General features: G+C 41.4%; 1 protein-coding gene across 7 annotated transcripts in view; it reads left to right on the plus strand.

The window, feature by feature from the left end:
- The window catches only part of ARHGEF6 (Rac/Cdc42 guanine nucleotide exchange factor 6), a 99,443-nt gene that overhangs the window by 41,202 nt on the left and 45,272 nt on the right, over positions 1–12,969 (plus strand). For all 7 annotated transcript variants that reach the window (XM_081808189.1, XM_081808190.1, XM_081808188.1 and 4 more), the window contains one exon: positions 2,530–2,600. In XM_081808189.1, the coding sequence (XP_081664315.1) occupies positions 2,530–2,600 (71 nt within the window). The remainder of the gene's footprint in view (positions 1–2,529; positions 2,601–12,969) is intronic.

Genomic DNA, 12,969 nt, shown 5'->3' on the forward strand with positions numbered 1-12,969 from the left:
GTTTACATCATCATTGCACAAACTTTCTGAGTTCTCAGTAGAACCATTATCGCTACACTGTAGAAAACGTGCCTGATTAAAAAAACTCAAAAGCACTCGGCAGCCCCTTACAATCTCAAGTATAGGCAAGGTGCCTCTGCATTGCTCTGCTTTGCCCAGTTAGGCCTTGTGAAGCCACCAGGTCGATCGAGGATCTCGAAATAGCGTAAAGCTCCCAGAAACTGGCTGTGCCCCACTTGTCATCACTTGGAAGTGACAGAATTGGCCCAGATTGCTGCCTTTTTTGCCTTATTTTCACTCTACCCAGTACGGCCCAGCTGGACGATTCACTGTCATAGGAACAGTCGTTCCTTGAGCATTGCCATTTCTACAGCTGTGCTTCTGGAATCTTCCCTACCTGGAAAACTCTCTACTGTTTTTTCTCCCGGTTTGAATTCTCACCACCTTCCAGGACTAGGTCAAGTGCCCCCATGGGGCACCTGGGTGGCTCAGACGGTTAAGTGTCTGCCTTCGGCTCAGGTCATGATCCTGGGGTCCTGGGATCGAGCCCCGCATCGGGCTCCCTGCTCAGCGGGGAGTCTGTTTGTCCCTCTGCCACTCCCCCTGCTCGTGCTCTCTCTCGCTTGCTCTGTCTCTCTTAAATAAATAAATAAAATCTTTTTTTTTAAAAAAAAGTGCCCCCTGCCCAGCAAAGTCTTCTCTGACCATCCCAGCTCAAACTGATGGCCCCTCTGATCTCCAGTAGGGATCACTGCCAATGCCATTAACTGAGCCCTTCAGTAGCTTTATCTCTACACATCATATGGGCTAGGAGTGCAGGCTCTTCTTAAGGCACACCTGGGCTTCAGCCTTGCCTCTGCCATTTCCCAGATACGTGCCCTTAGGCAACTGACTTCATCTCCCTGACCTTAGTGACCTCTTCTGCAAAATGAGATCATCTCTGCCTGACAGGGCTGTTGTGAGGATCAAATAAAATGTCTTGAAAGCTACGAAGTGCCAAATAAATATAAAGGATTTTTTTTAAATTTAAATTCCATTAATTAACATATAACGTATTATTGGTTTCAGAGGTAGAGGTCATCTTATATAATACCCAGTGCTCATTACATCACGTAAAGGGTATTTTTAATATAATAATAATTAAAAGTCAAGGTTAGATGAGAAAATATTCATGAAATAACGTTGTGATAGGAGAATTACAGAGGAGCACCTGGCTGGCTCATTTGGTAGAACGTGCGACTCTTGATCTTGGGATCTTGACTTCGAACCCCACATTGGGAATAGAGATTACATAAAAAAAATTTTTTTTAAAAAGGTTGTTAGGAGAATTACAAAACTGTAAGTAAAGTAAGAAAGATCCCTGTGCGTGTGTGTGTGTGTCCACAAATACATATATAAAAAGGATGGGAAGACACGCTTTATAATGTTACTCTGATGATGGTTGGCTCTGAGTGATGGGCTAATCATCGGTTTTTCTTTTCTTTTCTAAAATTTGCATTTTTTAGGGTGGGAATGTAGTAGATTTAAAACTAGAAACTATTTTTTAAAGGAAAAATCAAGTGTGATGCTATCTTACCATTTGGTTATTTATATATACTCCACCATACTTCAGAGAGACTTTAAAGCAGCATATAATATAGCAAGATAGAAATGGAATATAAAACAAAATGAAGCAAAGGAGAAAATGAGGGTAGAAAAGATCACCATCTTGTATTTATCTTAAATTTTTTTTTTTTTAAAGAAAGAATGTGTTAGGATGTCTCTTAGTCATGAGTTTGGTAGGTAAGAGTAACTTTGTAAAAGAAAGCATTTTATCACTGAATGTTATGATATTAAAATGATACATAAAAGAAACAAGAATTTCCTGCTAGTTTTCAGTGTGTTAGAGATTTTAATTATTTTATTTTTGGCACAGTAGAGAGCCCCAAGAGAGGATGGTCGCTATTCTCTATATTATATTATACTCGTATAATAACTTACAAGTTACAAATACATATATTTGGTTAGCGTTGGCTTTGCTTATCTGTTTTGAATAAGTTGAGTGGCGAGACAGACTGCAGTAATTAAACACGCCCAAATGGAGAAAAGTGCTTGCCCTGGCCCTGCCATTCATTAGTTAGGCTTTTTTTTTTTTTTTAATTTAAATTCAATTAGCCAATGTATAGTAGTACATCATTAGTTTTTGATATAATCAGTGATTCATTAGTTGCGTATAACACCCAGTGCTCATCACACCATGTGCCCTCCTTAATGCCCATCCCCCAGTTACCACATCCCCCCACCCACCTCCCTTCTGTAACCCTCAGTTTGTTTCCCGGAGTCAACTCCTCAGAGATTGAGGGGGCCTTGACAAGATCTAACTTGGACCATCTAGAGTTTAGTAAAAGTATAGTTTCACTTGTTGAGGACTGTACATTTCCACTGATCTTTCCATTTTACAATATTTGTAGTAGGTTAGTTGACCTACGTTATAAAATGCTCCTCTTCGCCTTGGATGTTATTAACATAATTTAAATGTCTTTTTCACAGAGAGACCTCTCTCCCCCAAAGCTGTCAAAGGATTTGAAACTACTCCACTTACCAAGAACTATTATACTGTGGTGAGTGTTCAGATCATAACCAAAGAATTTCTTGACTGTCTGTATGGAACCTTTTCACTGGCTGAGCCACAGATGCGTTGAGGTGACACTTACGGGAGACTCGGCGGAGTATTGCAAGGGTCTAATGTCAATAGGCCTTGTACAGATGGCTAGAACTTTTACATCCACTGTACTGAAAAATTCAAAGGTAGCACAAAGATTCAGAGCAAGGCCTATTAAACAGTGCCGAAAGAGAAATCGGTTCACATGTAGGCATCATGAGGAAATTCAGCCATTAGATATAGCCTTACCAGATATTTAGAAGGTGAATTACCAAGTTCCTCTAAGCGGTAAGTTTTAAGTGATCGTATACTGTGATCTTATTTTAGAATCAATCAGTCCATTGTGATGTCCTCGGAAATATTATCAACCTTGTGTTTGAGGAGAGCCTGAAGGGAAGACTGCCCTTTGGCACAGAGGGAGGAATGAAATAGCTTTGGCTTGAACACAGATATGTCAAAATCTATTAGCTATAAATAGGGCATGTGCAATATTCAAAATAAGTTCCCATTTGAAAAAAAAAAAATCCTATTATTCTCCTTAATCTTCTCTCTGCTTTCCTTCATGTCTCCTTTCCAGACTTGGCCCAGTCACTAATGAAAAGGTCAAGTCAACATAACCTCTAAGTTTTCCTGTCTGGTAGCTTCATCATCGTCCCTGACCTCAGCTGAAATAGTGTCGCTTTTCACCCAATATTGGATATGCGTTTGGACTGCACACTCCTTTCATTCTGTGCATGGATAGTTTTCTGTTTTTTTTTTTTTTTTTTAAAGATTTTATTTATTTATTTGAGAGAGAGAATGAGATAGAGAGAGCATGAGAGGGGGGAGGGTCAGAGGGAGAAGCAGACTCCCTGCTGAGCAGGGAGCCCGATGTGGGACTCGATCCCGGGACTCCAGGATCATGACCTGAGCTGAAGGCAGTCGCTTAACCAACTGAGCCACCCAGACGGCCGCATGGATAGTTTTTAAACATCTCCATACATTGTGTTTCAAAAGACAGAATTGCGCTCTTCAGTGAATTTGCTCCATAATGATGATGTGAGCAGTAGTTGGTATGAAAACTCAGGAAGGAGCTTCATAGGTGACACGGACAATAATAATAGGGGACAATTTTATCACTATTTTTCTTCTTACATTTCTGAGGTTAAAATATATTACCCAACAGAGCTGGGCTCCCTTCTCCCTTCCTCTCTGACCATTTCTTTTAGCTTCCAGGTGATCCCCAGTGATTTAATTTTTTTAAAGATTTTATTTATTTATTTGAGAGAGAGAAAGAGAGAGAGAGCACATTGAGCAAGTGGAGGGCCAGAGCGGGTGGGAGAAGGAGAGAATCTCAAGCAGACTCTGCACTGAGCGCAGAGCCCAATGGGGGGGCTCCATCTCACGACCATGAGATCATGACCTGAGCCAAAACCAAGAGTCAGGCACTTAACTGACTGAGCTACCCAGCCACCCCGCCCCAGTGATTTAATTTTTTAAAAGATTTATTTATTATTTTAGAGAGAGAGAGGGAGAGAGAGAGCACGCATGGGTGCACAAGTTGGGGGAGGAACAGCGGAAGAGGGAGAGAGAGAGTAGACTCCCCACTGAGCATGAAGCCCGACACAGGGCTCAATCCCACGACCCTGAGATCATGACCTGAGCCGAAATCAAGAGTCAGACGCTTAACGGACTGAGCCACCCAGGCGCCCCCCCACCCCCCCAGTGATTTAATTTTTAAAGAAAGGATGCAGTCAAATGGTGGATGAAAATATTACCATAGCTTCTTCTCCCTGTGGATTTGGAGTATGCCATCAAGCTGCTTTGGAGCTGTCTCTGCTTCTGCTGATTCTACCAATTTATTTTTTCAAGTTTTTATTTAAATTCCAGTTAGTTAACATACAGTGTATTATTAGTTTCTGATGTACAATTTAGTGATTCAACACTTCCATACATCACCCAGTGCTCATCACGAGTGCCCTCCTTCATCCCCATCCCCACTCCACCCACCTCCCCTCTAGTAACCATCATTGTGTTCTCTGTGGTTAAGAGTTTGTTTCTTGGTTTGCCTCTCTCTGTCTTTTTTCACTTTGCTCATTTGTTTTGTTTCTTAAATTCCACATATGAGTGAGAGCATATGGTATTTGTCTTTCTCTGACTGACTTATTTCACTTAGCATGATACTCTCTAGCTCCATCCATGTTGTTGCAAATGACAAGATTTCATTCTTTTTTGTGGCTGAATAATATTCCAGTGTGTGTGTATGTTTGTGTGTGTGTGTGTCTCAAAAAGTTAAAAATTGAACTACCTTATGATCCAGCAACCACACGACTGGGTATTTACCCAAAGAATATGAGAACACTAATTCAAAGGGCTCCGTGCACCCCTATGTTTATGGAAGCATTATCTACAATGGCCAAGATATGGAAGCAGCCCAAGTGTCCATCGATAGATGAATGGATAAAGAAGATGTAGTATGTACATGCAATGATTCTACCAATTTAAAATGTCATTGGGATTATCCAAGGCACATTAACCTCTGTGATTCTTATGGGTCTTATGTAAATCTTATATACAAATTCTGGATGTCCTGCAGTTTGTCTCTCCCAACTCCTGTTGGAGTTCATGTGCATTGCTTCTGGTTCCTTGCTGCTATATCAACAATTCTGCAGTGAAGATCTCATACATAGGACTTTGGCAAACTGTATGAAGATGTGTAGAGTGGATTCCTAGAAGTTGAATTGTCCAAAGGCCTGAGAACCAGGAGAACCAATGGTGTAAGTTCTAGTCTGAGGGTAAGAGAAGACTGATGTTTCAGCTCAAGAAGTCAGGCAGAGAGAACAGTTCTCCCTTCCTCTACCTTTTTGTTCTATTCAGGCCCTCAGCAGATTGGATGATGCCCACCCACATTGGGGTGGGCAGTCTGCTTTACTCACTCTCCCAATTCAAAGGCTCATCGTATCTGGAAATGCGCTCACAGACACACCCAGAAATAATGTTTAAGCTGGGTACCTTGTGACCCAGTGAAGTGACATGTAAAATTAACCATCACGGGGCCCCTGGTTGGCTCCAATGGTTAAGCATCTGCCTTCAGCTCAGGTTGTGATCTCTGGGTCTTGGGATGGAGCCCCATGTTGGGCGCCCAGCTCAGCGGGGAGTCTGCTTCTCCCTATGCCTCTCCCCCCGCTCATGTGCTCTCTCTCTCTCTCTTTCTCTCTCTCTCAAGTGAATAAATAAAATCTTTTAAAAACTAAAATTAAATTAACCATTATATACTATAAACTTGGGCAGGGTAGAGACCTCTTGAATTGGTAAGCCTGTGGATATCATCTCCCCCCTTTTCAAGTTTCCAAGGGATCCTCTGCTGATTTCTGCCCCATTCAGGCCTTGGTGCAATGTGTCTGAGACTGACTTGTTGTTTTGAATATGTGTTAAGCATCCTTTAGGGCCATGGCAGGCCAGAGGAGACTTGTGCTGCCCCTGATCTTGGTTCCTTCTGTGTTCTCAAGATACACTGCCATTTGTTGAGCTTTTTTCACCATTGCAAAACAGTGTATCATTTTTCTAGTCACTGTTTTTCTGATAATCTTATCCTGCTCCTTGACTTTCTTTCCCCATCATAACTTGATGTTATGTGCCAGGAAGTATTTAAAAATAAAGAACAACAGCAACAATAGCAACAAGAAAGGAAAATGGCAACAATGTGAGGGGAGGGATGTTAATTAGCTTGATTGTGGCGATCATTTTGCGATGTGTACCTATATCAAAATATCAAGTTATATACCTCCAATATATATACTTTTTATTTATCAATTGTACCTCAGTAAAACTGAAAAAAGGAATCTAAGTGGCTTCATTATCAGGCTTAATTTACACGCAGCACCTAAGTCTTAGCACCCACGGCCTCATGGGGAAGGCAGGACGGACGTGATCGTGTAAGCCACGTGGCAGAGAATGATGAAAAGTTATAAAGTGTCCTAAGATGGGTTTCTCAAAATGTGGTCGAGGGATCCTGCATCCGAAGCCCCCTGGGAAGCTTGTTAAACGTGCAGCTGTCTGGGCCCCACACCTGACTTGCTATACCTCAGAATCTCTGGCCCCAGATCTCAGGAAACCACATTTTTAACAAGGCCTTCAGCCCCTTCCTCGCCCCTCCCCCACATGTGATTCTGAAGCTCACTAAACTGATGTTGGAGAACCAATAAAGGGAAAGGTTCAGTGAAAGAAGGGATTTAAGCATGTTAAGACTTAGATAAGTGGGGCGCCTGGGTGGCTCAGTTGGTTAAGCGACTGCCTTCGGCTCAGGTCATGATCCTGGGGTCCCAGGATGGAGTCCTGCATCGGGCTCCCTGCTCGGCAGGGAGCCTGCTTCTGCCTCTGACCCTCCGCCCTCTCATGTGCTCTCTCTCTCATTCTCTCTGTCTCAAATAAATAAATTTTAAAAAAAAAAATTAAAAAAAAAAAAGACTTAGATAAGTGGAGAAGAGCTGGAAGGGAGTTCACGTGGGGGGGCGGGAACTATCTGGGCACAGTCACCCAGGCGAGAGTGTGCACGCCTGCAGTCTGTCCCGCAGGTCGCAGGGTGGACTGCACTCTCTTCTTCGCCCATCGAAATGTCCCTGGGAAGGTGCAGTGCTTTATTCACTGCATTCATTGCAGGGCATGGGAAGGATGCTGTCCTTTGCAGTGCCACACGCAGGGATCCGAATGTTCAATCCCGGCCGTGAGCATCAGTCTGCAGAGGGAGAGGTGATGTCTCCCTACTCCCAAACAGGCAAATACAAGCAGTAATAGGCAGCATTATTTTTTTTTCTAACTTTCTTCTACTGCATTGTAACTTGTGGCAGATGCCTTAAGGGTGTGTCTTAAAGAACCTGCATTTGGTAGGAAAGGTGGGATGTGTGTGGCATGTTAGATCCCATAAAAATGCCAGGAAACCTCTTGCAATTTCTGCTCTCACCACCCACCTTCTGCTTACCCCATTTTCTCTCTTACTCATCTACCTGCCCACTTGCTCCCACCCTGAATTTTCTCTACCTTTCTCTAGTGCTTATCCACCCCCCACCTTTTTTTTTTTTTTTAAGATTTTATTTATTTATTTGACAGAGAGAGAGACAGCAAGAGAGGGAACACAAGCAGGGGGAGCGGGAGAGGGAGAAGCAGGCTTCCCGCCGAGCAGGGAGCCCAATGTGGGGCTCGATCCCAGGACCCCGGGATCATGACCTGAGCCGAAGGCAGACGCTTAACGACTGAGCCACCCAGGCGCCCCGCCCCCCACCTTTTTAAGACTTTATTTTATAGAGCAGTTTTGGGTTCACAGCAAAATTGAGCGGAAGGTACAGAGATTTCTCATCTACCCGCCCCCCAGCCAGACACATGCACAGTCTCGCCCACTACCAGCATCTCCCACCAGAGTAGGGATCTGTGACAACTGAAGAATAATTATCATCCAATGTCCATAGTTTACATGAGGGTTCACTCTTGGTGTGGTATGTTCTTTGGGTTTGGGCAAATGTATAATGGCACGTATCCATCATTAGCGGATCATACAGAGTATTTTCACTGCCCTGAAAGTCCTCTGTGCACCTTCCCTTTTTTAATCTACCGACCTAAACTACTTTATACATCTACCCATTTACTCTTTCTCCATATTCCTTGTACTTTTTCACCTACCCATTTCCTGTCTTACCCATCCATATACAGTTGAGCCTTGAGCAACTCGAGGGTTAGGGGCGCTGACCCCCTGCACAGCCGAAAATCCATGTATAACTTTTGACTCCCCAACAACTTAACCAGTAGCCTGCAGTTCACGAGAAGCCTCACCGATAACACAAACAGCTGATTACCACCTATTTTGTATGTCATATGTGTTATATGCTGCACTCTCAAAGTAAGCTAGAGAAAAGGAAATGTTATTAAGAAAATCATAAGGAAGAAAAAAATACCTTTACAGTACTGTACTGTATTTATTGAAAAGAATTCGCGTCTAAGTGGACCTGCGCAGTTTGAACCTGTGTGGTTCGAGGGTCAACTGTTTATCTTCCATCTGAGAGCTGGGGGTGGAGGTGGTGACAGGATTTGCAGAGTCTGTTGATACGGAGATAGTGCTGTTTGTTTCGGGAAAGCCAAGGACCTGGAGGCGTGGAACCAGTCACTGTACTCAGACGTAAGAGAGGAGCATATAAGCCAAAGATGATATAAATACAGTAATATGGTGCCTTCTTAGGTCCCGTAGGACTTTATCAACATGAGCTCATTTTCACAGGCATCACAATTATCTCGGAATTCCTATAATATGATGCCTTTGCTTTGATTTAAGGTTTCCTGAGGCCATTAGAGTCCCCCTTGATCATGGGACATCTCTCTGTTTTCAGCCTTGGTTTATGCATTTTCGCCTCTTAAAATAATTCCTTCATACTCTATGACTCTTTCCTTTTGGAAGAAAGAGTTATAAAAATGAACTCACTCTCAAGCCTTTCCAGGAAACGTGGGAAATATATTTTACTGGAAAATCAATAGCCCAGGATGGAGGTACAAAAGGCCTCCACCTCTTTTGCTATGGCTTCTTACCATCTGTCTTATTCTGAATTTAGTCAGAGGTTAATGGAGCAAAAGGATACTCAGTTGTCCTTGGGAAGACAGAGTCAGGGAGGCAAAGACAATGTCTGGGCACAGTCTATTTTAGTAAGGTCGAATGGATTTCATCTCGATCAAACTGTACTGCTCTGAAGCTGGTTGGCTTGCCAAACCCCTTGCCTTCTGACTCACCACTGAGGCCTTCTGTTTGGGAACACATAGCCTCCTCTGTCTGCTTCCCTTTTTATCCTTTTACAGTAGATGCCCCGTGGCCTGAAAAATAAAGAACCAGTCTCAGAAGTTCATCACTTGGTCTTTTGAGATTGAGGAAAGCAATAAAAGCCCAAATGAATTTGGGAAAGAATCCCAAGCATCCACCCAGATGAGCATTTCTACTAATCAACCCACAGCAAGGGCAGCGCTATTTAGTATGTTACCATTCAATTTTTTTTTTTTTTTTTTGCACTACTTAATGAAGGATTCATTGACCACCTTTGTCAGTTTAGTTTGTAAAGTCAGCACTCAGCCACCCTCAAAACTTGCAACAATATGAGTTTAAATACATTTTCGGGTTAGGTCTCCAGAACTCACCCCAAGGCAGCAGGTGTCCACCCACTAACTCACCTTTGCCTTCTGTGGGTCCCAGGCTAGTGGCCCCTTCAAGAATGAAGCTTCTCCAGAGTGCGCTGCCTCACCTATTGGATAAGCCCATTGGAGCAGGACAGTTGGTACCCTTCTTGCAAAATCTTAGTGATTTCTTCTTCTTTTTTTTCTTTTCTTTTCTTTGCAAAATCTTAGCGATTTCTTTTAAAGGAGCCCCAGATGATAGCATTTTAGAGGAAGTTGAAATAATAGAGCTGTTTCAGTGGTGAGAGGGAGGTCGGATTAAAGCCGTGTTGTTTGTTGTAAAAATCACATTTTATGATGTAAATAATGTCTGACTTTTCTAATTTAAAAATTCCCTTCAGGCAATGAATGACTGGATCTAGTTTGATTTTTTTTATTTTGTTTTTCTTGTTTCCAGCAGACATTATAATTTGGGTAGGGTGACAGTTATAGGCGACAGTGCTTGAAGGGAGGGTGAGGATGTGGGATGGCTTGTTTCCAGACATGGTCTTTTTAGAAAAATGTGAACAAAAGGAGATGATTAGATGACTTCATTCCTTCCTGAACGTGAGCAGGAAGGCATGCCACCATCCTTTTCCCCGCTCTCAATACATATAGACAAATAAATATTGTTAATAAAGCAGTCTGCATATGTTTTACCTCTTCCTTAAAAAAAGGTGATACTGCTGAATTCTGGTGCAGTTCTCTCCATTTCTAAGAATACAAAACGAATATTAGTGCTGAGCATGAATATAGGTGATGAACAGCGGCCCAGCTGGGCAGAGAGCTCTACGATGGGCAGATTCGAGTTTGGAAAGGACACTTTCCTGGATGAGGACTTGGGAGTCCGAGAGAAAAACCAGAAAGAGTTTCTATTAACAGCTGAGAAATGTGTGCTTTGACTTTTTAAAATAGCTTTATTGACATATAATTCACATACCACATAACTCACCATTTTAAACTGTACAGTTCACTGATTTTTAGTAAGTTAACAGTTATGTGACAATCACCACTGTCTGGTTTTACAATATTTTCATCACCTCAGTAAGAAACCCTGTACCCAAAGCAGCAATGTCCACAATAGCCAACCTATGGAAAGAGCCCAGATGTCCATTGACAGATGAATGGACAAAGAAGAGGTGATATTATATATATTCCCATATATATATCATATCATATCGTATCTCCAGTGGAATACTACTCAGCCATCAAAAAGAATGAAATCTTGCCATTTGCAATGACATTGATGGAATTAGAGCGTATTCTGCTAAACAAAATAAGTCAGTCGGGGAAGGACAAATACCATATGATTTCACTCCCATATGTGGAACTTAAGAAACAAAACAGATGAACATAGGGGAAGGGAGGGAAAAATAAAATAAGACAAATTAGAGAGGGAGACAAACCATAAGAGACTCTTAACTCTAGGAAACAAATAGGGTTGCTGGAGGGGAGGTGGGTGGGGGGATAGGGTAACTGGGTGATGGGCATTAAGGCGGGTACATGATAGAATGAGCACGGGGTTTCATATGCAACTGATGAATCACTAAAGTCTATCTCTGAAGCTAATAATACAGTATATGTTAACTACATTGAATTTAAATAATAAAAAAAGAAGAAGCCCTGTACCCATTAGCAGTCACTTCCTCCAGACCTTGACAACCACTAATCTACTTTCTGTCTCTATGGATTCTGCCTATTCTGGACATGTCATATAAACTGAATCATACACTGTTTGTTCCTCTATCTGGTTTCTTTCACTTAGCATATTATTTTCATGGTTTGTTCATGTTGTAGAATGTACCCGTACTTCTTTCTTTTTTATGGCTAAGATTCTATTGTATAGATACACTAGGTTATGTCTATCCATTTATCAGTTGATGGACCTTTGGATTGTATCCACTTTTTGGTTGTTATTAATAATGCTCTGTGAAGGTTCATGTGCAGGTTTTTGTGTGGGCGTATGTTTTCATTTCTCTAGGAATTAAATTGCTGGGTCATATGGTGAAACTCTATGGCTATTCAAATCCTTAGCCAACTTTCAAGTAATTATTTTTACTGTTGAGTTGTTAGAGTTCTTTATATATTCTGGATACTAGACCCTTAGCCGATATATGACTTGTAAATATTTCTCCCATTCTGTGGCTTGTCTTTTCACTTCCTTGATAATGTCCTTTGACACACAAAAGTTTTTAATTTTTATGAATTCCAGCTTATGTGTTTTTTCTCTTGTTGCTTGTGCTTTTGGTGTCAAATCCAACGTCATGAAGATTTCCTCCTCTGTTCTCTTCTAAGAGTTTGGTAGTTTTAACTCTTGGGTCCATTTTGAATTATTTTTTGTATATGTTATAGATTTGGGGTGCAAATTCTTTTGCGTGTAGACATGTGGTCCTTGCACCATTTGTTGAAAAGACTGTTCTTTCCCTATTGAAAGGTCTTGCTACACTTGTCAAAAATCAGTTGACCGTGGGTTCATTTCTGGACTCTCAATTCTACTCCACTGATCTATATATCTATCCTATACCAGTACTAAACTATCTTGTTACTGTAGCTTTGTGGTATGTTTTGGAATTGGGAAGTGTACCCTCTACTCTGTTCTTTTCCAGGATTTTAAGAGTTTGTGAAGGACTGATATGAATTCTTTCAACTTTTGGTAGAATCAACCAGTAAGACCATCTACCCTGGGCTTTAACTCATGGGAATTGTTTTGAATGCTTTTTCAGTGTCTTTACCTGTTACAGGTGTTGAGACCTTTCTGTTTCTTTTGTGGGGCAGTTTTGGTAGTTTGTATCATTCTAGAATTTTCTTTTTACTTTTTTGAGTGGTTGACCTAGAGTTTGCAATGTATATTTAGAACTAGTGCAAAAATAGCACTATACTGCTTTACGGGTAGCACGAGTACCTTATAATAACAGAGTACTCCAGATTCCTCCCTCCCATCCCTTGTATCCTTGCTGTCATTCATTTCATTTCTACATAAGCATACATAAGCATTATATATATGCCCATCTATAAGCATATATATGCTTATCTTTTTTATAAGCATATACATATATGTTTATCTTAGTTACATATATAATTGAATACATTGTTTCTATTATTATTTTGAACAAACTGTTACCTGTTACATCAATTAAGAATATAAAAAATTAGAGTTTTTATTTTAT

This window comes from Leptonychotes weddellii, chromosome X (assembly GCF_054177405.1).
Source record: "Leptonychotes weddellii isolate Sample4059 chromosome X, ASM5417740v2, whole genome shotgun sequence".
Lineage (NCBI taxonomy): Eukaryota > Metazoa > Chordata > Mammalia > Carnivora > Phocidae > Leptonychotes > Leptonychotes weddellii.